Here is a 12969-nt window from a genome sequence, read left to right as displayed (position 1 = left end):
TTGACACAAAGTGTCCCTGAAGAAAACTCTACCTATCAGTGCCTTTTATCACAACATCAGTTATGTTTAACACTCCCGGCCTATCTCTATTCATTGATAGCCTGGCCTTGCTCTATGTTTACATGAATGACAGTTAATATCCTTTAAGTGTCACATTGATGCCTGGAGTGACATCACCTGCCATCTGCCTGTCCAGCCTTCCACACCTTCTGTCCCTGGACCATCGCATCTCTCTTCATATCATGATTAATATCTTTTATGTGTCACACTGTCTTCATATCATGATTAATATCATGATTGATATCTTTTATGTGTCACACTGATACCTTTACTTCCACCCCTTCTGTCCCTAGACAATGATATCTCTTCACATCAACACTACCAATCCTTACACCAGCTATATCTAGCCACACAGCTTTTTCTTTATTTATTCATCTTAAGAAACGACAGGTTGGTCCTTTCAGTCAGACAGAGACAGATTTCTGAAGGAGCCCAACTGTCCCTGGACTATGACATCTCTCTTCATATCAACACTTCACACTACATCAGCTATTTCTAGCCTCATAGCTGACAGTTATATGTTTAAACAGTGTATCGACTGTGAATTCAGCACCAGGGACAGGACCGTGTGGTATGACAGCAGCATGTCAAGTTGTATCCAACATCCCATCTTTTGTGACACCTACATGTATGTCTTCACATTTTTTATAAATCTCTAAAAACAATGACAGCCCTCCTTATGTAACAGATGATCATCATAATGTTCACTTTATTTAGTTGATGAACAGAAACAGTGCAAAATCTTCTCAATATCAACAGCTTTAAGAGACTCTTGAAGTAAAAGAAATGACATTGAGTATGAAGTTGAACCCTGAGCTTTCGATATAATGTATGTTTTGTACCATGTATCTGTAATGATATGTAATGATATAAGATAGATTTATTAGGACTTGATGAATCTGCATCTGTTATATCTTATCTGACCTCATGACCTCAATGAAAAGCGGCCTGCAGGTTGATTTGAGCTTCTCGTGACTAATAAAGGTTCAAACCAAAAAGCCAAAGAGACATCCATGAATAACCTGTTTACGTAACACACATCAACGACGAAGTGAAAAACGGCGGGGTGGCGACACATCGTGAGTCATGGCAAGCTGCCAAGATTGCTGTGGCGACCTCTGACATGACCTCAAGCGATGTAGCCATGCCCTTTGACCTGACCTTTAAGGGGTGCACCTTCTGACAGTCCCCGCAGGCCTGTATGTCATGTACTGATATGATAGATGTTTTACCCCGACCTTCAGCAGGGTGGGTTACGTAAGGAGACACATTTGTTATTGGCTAAAATGTTGGTCTGGGTCCCTTAAGTTCATGGAGAAACATCATAACGAATGTTTATTCAACAACATCATAAGGACAAGCCCCATGCTGGGAGAAATGAGGAATGGTTATTGGTGTCATCAGGGTCTCCAGCCGCCCTTGGGCAAAACATTGGGGATGAAATTGGCTGAAATGCTTCTCTGGGTCCCAAAAGTTCATGAAGAGACATCACAAAGGATGTTTATTCAACAAGAGAGGGGGTCAGATCGTGGGGACAAGCCCTGGATGGTAAAAACAATCATTATGTAAGCTTTTTATGGTGCCCCCAAAGGCAAAACATTGCTGGAAGTGAAAATACACAGATTTCGTGCAACTTCAAACTGAATTTTTAATGTATTTGGCCAATAGGACAAGTGAATTTTAGAAATCTTGTCCTACCCTGGGGCAAAATATTGGGGATAAAATTGGCTAAAATGCTTCTCTGGGTCCCAAAAGTTCATGAAGAAACATCACAATGAATATGGTAATGGTAAAAACAATCATTATGTAAACTTTTGATGTTGCTACCTGCCATGACAGCTCCCAGGTCTTTCTCGCCTACCCCGGTATCGCTGCAGAGAACCCTTGGGAAGGTCAGCTTCCAGGAGTGTGTTTTTCCTCCTTCCTAATACCGAATCGCAGACACAGCTTTCATAACAACTCACTGCCCTACAACCTAGAAAAGGCTATGGCAATACCGTCACCTCCCCCTATACCTTGTTGCAATCCCTACAACCAAACTTGCTACTGTAACTACATGTTTGTACATTCCAACTAATATATACTGTATCCACCAGCTCACAGGAAATAGCCTCAGAGTCTCCAGAACTGGCCTCAAGACAAACTGTTGTTCCTACAAGACTCACAGCCAGCTGAAGGATTCTCCAGTAGTGCCTCAAGACAAACTGTTGTTCCTACAAGACTCACAGGCAGCTGAAGGATTCTCCAGTAGTGCCTCAAGACAAACTGTTGTTCCTACAAGACTCACAGGCAGCTGAAGGATTCTCCAGTAGTGCCTCAAGACAAACTGTTGTTCCTACAAGACTCACAGCCAGCTGAAGGATTCTTCAGTAGTGCCTCAAGACAAACTGTTGTTCCTACAAGACTCACAGGCAGCTGAAGGATTCTCCAGTAGTGGCCTCAAGACAAAATGTTGTTCCTACAAGACTCACAGCCAGCGGAAGGATTCTCCAGTAGTGGCCTCAAGACAAACTGTTGTTCCTACAAGACTCACAGCCAGCTGAAGGATTCTCCAGTACTGGCCTTAAGACAAACTGTTGTTCCTACAAGACTCACAGGCAGCTGAAGGATTCTCCAGTAGTGCCTCAAGACAAACTGTTGTTCCTACAAGACTCACAGGCAGCTGAAGGATTCTCCAGTAGTGCCTGAAGACAAACTGTTGTTCCTACAAGACTCACAGGCAGCTGAAGGATTCTCCAGTAGTGCCTCAAGACAAACTGTTGTTCCTCCAAGACTCACAGGCAGCTGAAGGATTCTCCAGTAGTAGCCTCAAGACAAACTGTTGTTCCTACAAGACTCACAGGCAGCTGAAGGATTCTCCAGTAGTGCCTTAAGACAAACTGTTGTTCCTACAAGACTCACAGCCAGCTGAAGGAGACTGATAAGGAATGAGATGGAGACAGCAGACAGACCTCAGGACAGAAGGATCATCTCTTCTTCTCATTCGGTAAGTCCTCCTCTAAGGCCAGTTAAGACGTCTCATGAATCAACAGGGACAAATGATTCCTTAGGCTTACTGAAGACCTCCTATAATTCAAGCAGAGCCAAAGATTCCGCAGGCTTATTTAAGACGTCTTATAAGTCTGCCAGAGCCAGAAGATCCTAAGGCTCATTTCCCTTCCGTTGCAGGAAAGATGATTCATGAGCACGTTACCCTGTCTGGGCGTGACGTCTTCGGGAGAAACTTGGAACTCGCACAAACTTTGCCGACGTCTCGAAACAAAGCCTTGTAAACAAGTCGTAGATCTTCATACCTTCTTGTCTGTCTGAAAGGTGATTAACGACATCTTAGAATGTGATTGGAGTTGACAGAAGTTTTTTTAAGATTTACTGTTTTCCTTGAAGACTTGTTTGACGTCTGCGGGAGTAACTTGGACCTCGCCCAAACTTTGCCAAAGTCTCTGGATGAAGACTCAGATCAAACATTAGAGTTTCATGTCTCCTTGTTTGTCCGAGTCTTCATCTAAGGCTTTTAAAACCATCTTCTTCACAATTAACTGTTTTCCTTGTCGTTTGCCATGGCAAGTACAAACCTTAGAACTTCATTTCTCCTTGGTTGTGTATGTCTTTGTCTGAACATGTCAAAGACATGTTAGAATTAAAATGTTTACTCCAGGCTAGACTTCAAGGCTTTGCAGTCTTCCTCCTTGTTCACCTTGCCCAAGGCCATAATTCTTAGAATTTCATCCCTCTGTGCTTTTGTAAATCTTGGTCACTTAAGACGTCAACTCAAGGCTTGTTGAAGATTTGCCATTTTCCTCCAGTCTTAAAGATAAGCAGCGCCATGTCTTCAAGACGTCCCGGAAGGAAGTTGGAACATCGTCTTGTCTGCACAAGACATCTGTGCACAGTAAGAAACATTCCCAGTCTCCTTGCAGCTTACTTCTTATCTTTTCTCCAGGGCAGGGAAAGTCTAGACGTTATACATTACCCGTGTTTCAGACACAGACACGGACAGACACACTGCTGCTCCAACATGATGGAACACTTCTATGTCGTGGAAAAAAAAAGCCTATTTTCAACCCATTCCATCATATCTTAAGCAATTTCTGCCAACTTTTCACAAACATTTAGGGACACTATAATCGTTTTTCAAGGACTTTCTTCAGAAACAGGACAGAAGGGCGTACTAAGATCTTAAAAAGACAGGGATATTTAACACAGATACTGTAAATGTATTTAATTTCGCAGGGATTTAATTTCGCGGTAGCAGGAAAAAGGACTTTTCGCTGTGGTTTTAAGTTCAAGATAGCATCATGCACTGGAGTGTCTTAATGCCATGGGAAAATGTTTGTGGTGGTTTTAAATTTGTGTAAGTTTGCGGGGAATTTGCCTCTGCGAAAACCGTGATCATTAAACCACCGCGAAAGTTTCTGTATTTACAGTATCTAACACAGATAACCTCCCCCCTGGCCTACGTCCAGCCGTATCTGATGACCTTCGACCCCGAGCGCACAGATACCCCGGGGGACACGAGTATATGATAACACATCACGTACGCTAAATCTTTCACACGTTATCGATACACCCGGGCCCGCCGGGAACCGAACCCCCGACCTCCTGTCCAATCATCATCACTCACGATCCAATCACGACGAGAGAGCGGCGCATCTTTTAGCCAGTGTGGCTTCCTGGCTGATGGTTTTCGACCTTGGGTGGGGGTGAGCCTTGGGATACAGACATCAATAATGACAGGATATCCAAACTATAGACAACATTTCCACAGAGTCCACACACTTTCCACTACATACAAATATCATACGATTCATAGCAATAACGTTTCCCCAGACTCCACAGAACTACATACAGAAGTTATTATAGCAATAACAAGTAAATAATAGGAGGACATGCAAACTACATACCACCTTTCCCCAGAGTCCACGGAATTTCAACTACCAAGGTGTAACCTCTATGGACGTACATACAGGTATCATTACAGCAATAACAACTGGACACTCAAACTATACTCATCATTTCCCTTGAGTCCACAGAATCTCCACTATCCATTCATTTACATTCCTTTCTTTCTTTCTTTATTTCTTTAAAACTAAAAAGGAACTCTCCAACCAGAAACTGTCTCACCACCGTACACACATATTCATATCTTCCCATGGTTGCTTCAACGGACTAGAGTGATGAAATACCTAGTACTCACTACGTGTGAAACTAACTCGATGTATAAAACAAACTCTTCTACATAACTGGTTCATTCAGAAATGCAGGAGCATTCGAAGATTGATACTTTCAGATGTCTAAAGCAGATACAGGGTTTTCCCGCAAGCTGCGCTTCTTCCCCTGGATTTGAAGGTCAATACGTCTGATTACAAACAAAGATGCAGGACTGTTTCCTGGAATTCACATTACTTTCCAGGATTTAGATACCATTCCAGCTGCTTTGGCAGGCTTACTCTGCAGAGCCTGTATTTATCTTAGAATTCAGGATTCTTTTCCAGGATTTGAAAATCCATACCTGGCTGTATCTAAAGCCTGCTGGTACAAAAATGGGATTTTCCCGGAATTCGAGCCCCTCTTCCTGGATTAGAGAGTGCACACCAGCTACTATGTCAGGATCAGAAGTACAGAGGCAGGGGTTTTCTTGGAATCTAAGCTTCTTTTCCAGGATTTGGATACTGATACCAGCTTCCATGCCAGGATAAGTATAACACAGAAGGACATGTTTGTGCTGCTTTTCCTGGATTTGAAGATCAATTCCAGCTGCTAGCTATTTAAGGCTCAAAAACATACAGAGGACTTCCTCCTGAAACCTGCACTCTTTTCCCAGGATTTAGACATGAATACATTGTCAAGTTTCTATACCAGGCTTAACAACATAAAGCTGGACTTCCAACAGGAGTTTGTACTTATTTTCCTGGATTTGGGAATCTATGTCGACAGATATGTCATGATCACTTGTACAAAGGCTGGACTTTTCCTGGTATTTAGAGGCCTGTTCAAGGATGGTCCGACCATATATAGAGGCAGTGTATTTTCCTGGCATTTAGAGGTCTGTTCAAGGATAACATGACCATATATAGAGGCAGAGTATTTTCCTGGCATTTAGAGGTCTGTTCCAGGATTACCCGACCATATATATAGGCAGATTATTTTCCTGGCATTTAGAGGTCTGTTCCAGGATGATCCGACCATATATATAGGCAGAGTATTTTCCTGGCATTTAGAGGTCTGTTCCAGGATGATGCGACCATATATAGAGGCAGAGTATTTTCCTGGCATCTGTGCTCTTCTTCCAGGACTTAGACATGACACCAGTTTCTATACCAGGCTCAATAACATAAAGCTTGTTTGTACTCATGTTCCTGGCTCTGTATATCATACCTCATAAATTCTCTATGCATGAAAACAAGGGCACAAACTTTCTCCTGGAATTTGTGTTTACTTTAGAATGTGAAAGTGCTTGGCTAACTGGGTAGTGAGTAAAAAGCAGACAAGGGGCCTGTACCCATAAGTACAGTATATAGACACAAGGTGATCTTGATCTAGACTGACCTACATAAATCCTGCCGTAATCTCTAAATCTATCATGATTAAACCCCATTGTCCTAATCACAAACTTTCCTCTTGAATTTGTGTTTTCTGTAGAATGTGTAAGTGCTTGGCTAACTGGGTAGTGAGTAAAAAGCAGACAAGGGGCCTGTACCCATAAGTATAATTATATAGTAGACACAAGGTGATCTTGATCTAGACTGACCTATATAAATTCTGCCGTAATCTCTAAATCCATCGTGATTAAACCCCATTGTCCTAATCAAAAACTTTCCTCTTGAATTTGTGTTTTCTGTAGAATGTGTAAGTGCTTGGCTAACTGGGTAGTGAGTAAAAAGCAGACAAGGGGCCTGTACCCATAAGTATAATTATATAGTAGACACAAGGTGATCTTGATCTAGACTGACCTACATAAATCCTGCCGTAATCTCTAAATCCATCCTGATTAAACCCTATTGTCCTAATCACAAACTTTCCTCTCGAATTTGTGTTTACTGTAGAATGTGTAAGTGCTTGGCTAACTGGGTTAAGTGAGTAAAAAGCAGACAAGAGGCTCGTACCTATAGCTATAAGTACATACATGTATATATACAGGCACAAGTCCTCCAGTTATCTTTCAATTCAATTCAATTCTTGCTTCATGACCTACATAAATCCTGCGCTAATCTCTAACTCCATCGTGATTAAACCCATTGTCGTAATCACACACGCGGGGACCCGACACGATGTCACGCCGTCCGCGCCTGATAACCTCTGACCTGACACGATGTCACGCCGTCCGCGCCTGATAACCTCTGACCCCGCCCTGTCATCCTTCCGCAGCGATCGCATCAGCTGTGATACGGCGGCCGGAGAGGCGCGCGTCCGTCAATCACGGGTCCGACGGGAGCGCGAACGCTGTCTAATGGATGACCTCTGACCTTAACAAGAGCCCCGACACTATCTATGGACCGCTCTGATAACATTTGACCGAGCCCTGTTGTGACCTTGTCTGATATGATATGGCCACATTGTGGGCAATGTAGCAAACATTGTGAGCAATGTTGCCTTCCATCAGCAAACATTGGCAAACAATGTACATGTAGCAAAAATTGGGAGCGATGTAGCAAAAATTGATAGTAATGTTGCTTTCCATCAACACATATCCACTGGGATCATGGGGGCTTTTTACAGGCGGAACACTAAGTGTGACCAAGTTACTTATTTCTGTAATGGTCAGCTGTGGGCTATTACTAGTATCTTTTTTAATATATACATTATATCATCAAATATGCAAATCTAGTAGTATGAGCTCAGTAATATGTTCTCAATTCTAGCCTTAAAATTTTGCACCCATTTTCTGCAACAGAAAGCATGTCCTGTATTGCAATATTTGTTCAAAACGTTGGGACATACACATATTTCATCACTTAACTTAATGAGTTCACAAACAAATAAAGTTTATCCTGTTATCTGCAAAGTGGTTTACATTTGAGCACATCAACAGATTCCCTTGAGGCCTTTGTAAGGAATTCCTCTGACTTCATGTCTGCCTACACAATCCTCCTGAGTCTTAGAAACTCTCAAGACATCTGGGAAGATCTCTGTCTAGATAAGACACCGCCATCTGTTCACAAAGGTCTTCACTTGAAGCATTAAACATTGAAACGGCTCAGTCAAGACAGTGGGGTCACTTGGGGTAGAGTAGCGTAACAGCCAGGTGTTTGTCCCAGAACCCAGAGGTCCTGGGTTAGAGTCCCTTGACAGCCACCGATGCTGACACAGTGTCCTTGCGAAAGGCACTTAACACAAATTTCCTCACTTTACTCAGGTGTAAAAAAACTGGTACCTGCCTTTGATTGGGAAGGTAAAAGCAGTGGAAGGAGAGGGATGGGCTCTACCTTCCAATGCTGTGCCCTAGACACAGTGGATAACAACCCACTGCACCTACGGCCTTATACTGGCTCTGGGACTACCTTTACATGTACCTTTGTCTTTACCAAGACCACCCTGCAAAGAAATCTTAATAAAAGTTTTTCAGTAAAACTTGCGTGAGGTTTCATTACAGTGAATGTTGTGGCAAATGCAGGATGTTGTCATGACCATAATCATTATAAACGATTTCAAATAATCACCCCCAAATCTTCTCTAGAGGGTTCTTGAAACGAGATCATGACTTAACGAACCCCCTTCATCATTGTTAAAATGACAAAACAGATGAACAACAGAGATAAAAACAAGATCCCCTGGTATGAGATGGTAAGCCAGGGATGCTTGAACGTCTTAGACTTAAGTAAAGGTGCACCTGGCAGGCTAGGGAATGAGTCTTCAATGTAACATGCTCCCAGGAAAAAGTTTTTTGTAGTAAGATTTCTTGATTTTCCTTCCTCATTTAAATCCTGAAAACTCCTTTGAGAAGAGGCAGTGTTCAGTAAGGCTCACACAGTACACAAGTGTACATCTGCTCCTAAACGGGGAACATGCGGCTCCAGCATCTTTTCTGAAGATGTGGCGAAAGTGTGAACGGTTGGCTTGAGGTTGTCCTTCTCCACATACTCTATTAGTACACAAGTGTACGTCTGTGTTAAGCCTGGTTCTGAGAGGCATCCATGAACAAGAGTATTCAACATCTACAAAAAATATGCTTCTGAGAAAGAAAAAAACGTAGCTTCACATCAAGAAAATGCCTTTCAAGGGCAGCCACAGAACACAGTAACACACCCTAATGACCAAACCTACATGTATTACCAAAATGTTGAGGATACCAAATCATACATTGTACATGATGCATACGTGTGGCACCTTTCAAAGGAAGAAAGAAGACAGCCTTGCATACGAAAAAACCATGCCTTCCAAGCGCAGAAACTAAAGACTGTGATTAAACACTGTAATGATCATAACAAGCTTGACCGAAACTGTGACCACATTGCTTAGGTTGAGAATTTCAAATCATACATGAATATGTGCGGTACATTTCAAAGGAGAAAGAGTATGGTTATGCAAAACGATTTTTATGCAGAATGATTTCTGAGTGCCAGCAAAAAAGACAGTGGTTACACACTATAATGATCATAACAAGAATGACCAAAACTGTTACCACATTGCTTAGGTTGAGAATTTCAAATCATACATGAATGTGTGCGGTTACTTTAAAGAAGAAAGGGCATTTTGCACAAGGAACATGCTTTCAAAGCGCCAGCAACAAAGACAGTAGTAACTGTTACGCACTGTAATAACATTGATCGGTGTAAGAAACGTGTCTCTACTGCCCTAACCTGCTCTCACAATGCTTAACAATGCTACATTGCACAGTCTGTACATGTACTACATGTACATGTATGTATGCACACCAGCACAGAAACCTTTTACACTTCCACACTTGTACCTCGGGGCAGAACCACAATCAGATACCGCTGCAATTAAGCTCTGCACTTAAACATGGTTTTCCCGTGTAGCAGTCATGAACAATTCACCAACAGGTCTCTTAACAGATTACCACAGTGCTAACATACAAGTATGTATGCACATGCATGCACAGATTGCTGAGCAGATACCACTGCAAATACTGTAAAGCCTTTAAGTTTGCCATCATCTAATTTTGCAATAAAATGAACAATTCACCAACAGGGTCTCCTGACCAATTACCACAATGCTGACAAGTATGTATGCACACACATCCACAGTACATGCTGTAAAGTCTTTAAAAGAAAGAAGACTTTAAATTTTCCGTGAGTATTTGCAGTAATTTTAAGTTAAACTATGCAATAGCGCTATAGTTACATGATACCATAATATTGGTAGTGGCTATAAGTTTGGCGGTTCTTCCTGTTTTTTGAGTGATATCCATCACTCTTTGCCCATGTCATACGAAACTGTGGTGTACATATTACGTTGGTCTCTTTTACACGTTTGGTGGTAGTGACCGCGAGTGGGCCCCGAACTACTGTACATGTATTTGAGTAAAGAGTCTGACAAAAAGCTATGTAGTTCCTTTTCACGTACATGTACAAGTCCAGTGACTGATGTAGGCGACTGTAAGTGCATTGCCCCCTCCCAAAAGACCCTAACCATACACATGTACATGACTACAGTATGTGCTGGGGTAACTGAGTGCATCGCCCCCCTCCGCAAAAGCCCTAACCATACACATGTACGTGACTATAGTATATGACAGAGGTAACTAAGTGCATCGCCCCCCTCCCTAGAGGCCCTAACCATACACATGTACATGACTTCAGTGACTTCAGTATATATGACACAGGAAACTGAGTGCATTGCCCCCCTCCCTCAGAGACCCTAGCAGCAGAGTTAGAGGGCGACCATTTTTAGACGCACCGAAAGAAAAAATCTATAACAACCCCTTCCATTTTGGTAACATGCACACACATCCACAGTACATGCTGTAAAGTCTTTAAAAGAAAGAAGACTTTAAATTTTCTGTGAGTATTTGCAGTAATCTTAAGTTAAACTATGCAATAGCGCTATAGTTACATACCACATGGTAATGGCAACACTGGTGGCTATAAGTTTGGCGGTTCTTCCTGTTTTTTGAGTGACGTCCATCACTCTTTGCCCGTGTCATACGAAACTGTGGTGTACATGTTACATTGGTCTGTTTTACACGTTTCGTGGTAGTGACCGCGAGTGGGCCCCGAACTACTGTACGTGTATTTAAGTAAAGAGTCTGACAAAAAGCTATGTAGTTCCTTTTCACGTACATGTACAAGTCCAGTGACTGATGTAGGCGACTGTAAGTGCATTGCCCCCTCCCCAAAGACCCTAACCATACACATGTACGTGACTATAGTATATGACAGAGGTAACTAAGTGCATCGCCCCCCTCCCTAGAGGCCCTAACCATACACATGTACATGACTTCAGTGACTTCAGTTACTGTATATATGACAGAGGTAACACTGAGTGCATTGCCCCCCTCCCCAGAGACCCTAAGAGCAAAGTTGGTGGGCGACTATTTTTGGACGTACCGAGAGAAAAAATCTATAACAACCCCTTCCATTCTGGTAACATTAATACGCGGCTATCAGCGAGCATGGCACCAGGAAATGGTGAGGAAATGGAGTCCCTCTCTGCAGTACAGTACTGTCTGTGGGCAACACTCAAAGGACTGGGAGAAAATATCACAGTAAAGTAAGGGTCATCACTTTGACACCAATAGCGGTGGCAGCTCATAGAGAATGGTGAAGAAATGGGCTCTCTCCAGCACTGCAGTCAAACCTGTAGGGAGTCCACACTCAAGGCACTTGAAGAAAGCAGCCACAGTAGCCATAGGGCCAATATATACAAGATTCAAAATGCTTCAGTCACTGGGGAAAAATTAAACTACCTCACTCACTAACTCACTTTCTCATTCACTCACTCATTCACTCTGGACAGCAACATGAACTCCCTTTGAGCCTGAACTCTGACATGTGACCTACCTGCATGCACTCATTGCGACCCATGACGCCTGACATCTGCAGGTAGCACTTGACCTGTTGGCGAATCTTCTGGAAGCAGTCGACGATGGGAACACTGGGGATGGTGTGGATCCTGGCAACAATAGAACAACAGTCAAGTAACCAGGCAACAACAGAACATAGAACACTGGGGATGGTGTGGATCCTGGCAACAATAGAGCATAGAAAAGGCATGTATAATGAATAAATAGAGTCCAGGCAATAAGAAGACAAAGGAAAGGCTGCTAAGGTAACTAGGCAACCAGAATATCTAATTCTAAGTACCAAGAATACAAACAACAGTATAAGATTAGAGTATAAAATAAGACAACAGACAAAATTTTTTGTAACCTTGAAAAATGTGTAAACCAATAACAAGCATCAGCATTAAAATGGCCCAACTCTTTAAAGTGGCAAGCCTCGAAAAGCTATATTGCAGTGCAGCACTGCCCTCTGGCAGGCTCTTATAGAAGTGCAGACAAACACTGACCTGCTCAATGAGTCCAGACATGTCCCGATGAGGCCGTGTTTCCTGGCGATCTTCCCGTAGTGGATAATGGAATGTGCCGAAGCATGCACCCCCAGCATGGAGTGGTTCGAGCTTTGCTGTGGGAACAAACATTACACATGTTTACTGACACCCCCGCAGTGGAGAATGGAATGTTCCGAAGCATCCATCCCCAACATCAATATTTTCTATTGAAACATTCTTCTATGGCGACATGTTTCTATGGCGACACATTTCTATGGCAACAGGTTTCCATCGAGTGGTTCGAGCTTTGCTGTGGGAACAAACATCAATCTGTTTCTATGGTGACACATTTCTATGGTAACACAATTCTATGGCAACAGCTTTCCATGGTAACCTACCGGGTCGTGCTGGACGTGCCCCTCGTATGCAGAGACAATGGCATTGCAGTGACAGTGTTAT

The 12969-nt window shown here is 42.7% G+C and overlaps 1 protein-coding gene across 2 annotated transcripts in view; it reads right to left on the bottom strand.

Annotated features, from left to right (window-relative positions):
- The window catches only part of LOC118423737 (transformation/transcription domain-associated protein-like), a 230878-nt gene extending 217924 nt beyond the window's left edge, over positions 1-12954 (bottom strand). For both annotated transcript variants that reach the window (XM_035831940.1, XM_035831939.1), the window contains exons 1-3: positions 12909-12954; positions 12529-12644; positions 12021-12132 (exon numbers count right to left, since the gene is read on the bottom strand). In XM_035831940.1, the coding sequence (XP_035687833.1) occupies positions 12021-12132; positions 12529-12626 (210 nt within the window). In that variant the 5' untranslated portion in view covers positions 12627-12644; positions 12909-12954. The remainder of the gene's footprint in view (positions 1-12020; positions 12133-12528; positions 12645-12908) is intronic.
- Between the last annotated feature and the right edge of the window lie 15 nt (positions 12955-12969).

Source organism: Branchiostoma floridae, chromosome 10 (genome assembly GCF_000003815.2).
Source record: "Branchiostoma floridae strain S238N-H82 chromosome 10, Bfl_VNyyK, whole genome shotgun sequence".
Classification (NCBI taxonomy): Eukaryota; Metazoa; Chordata; class Leptocardii; order Amphioxiformes; family Branchiostomatidae; genus Branchiostoma; species Branchiostoma floridae.
This window is presented reverse-complemented; position numbering and strand designations above follow the sequence as displayed.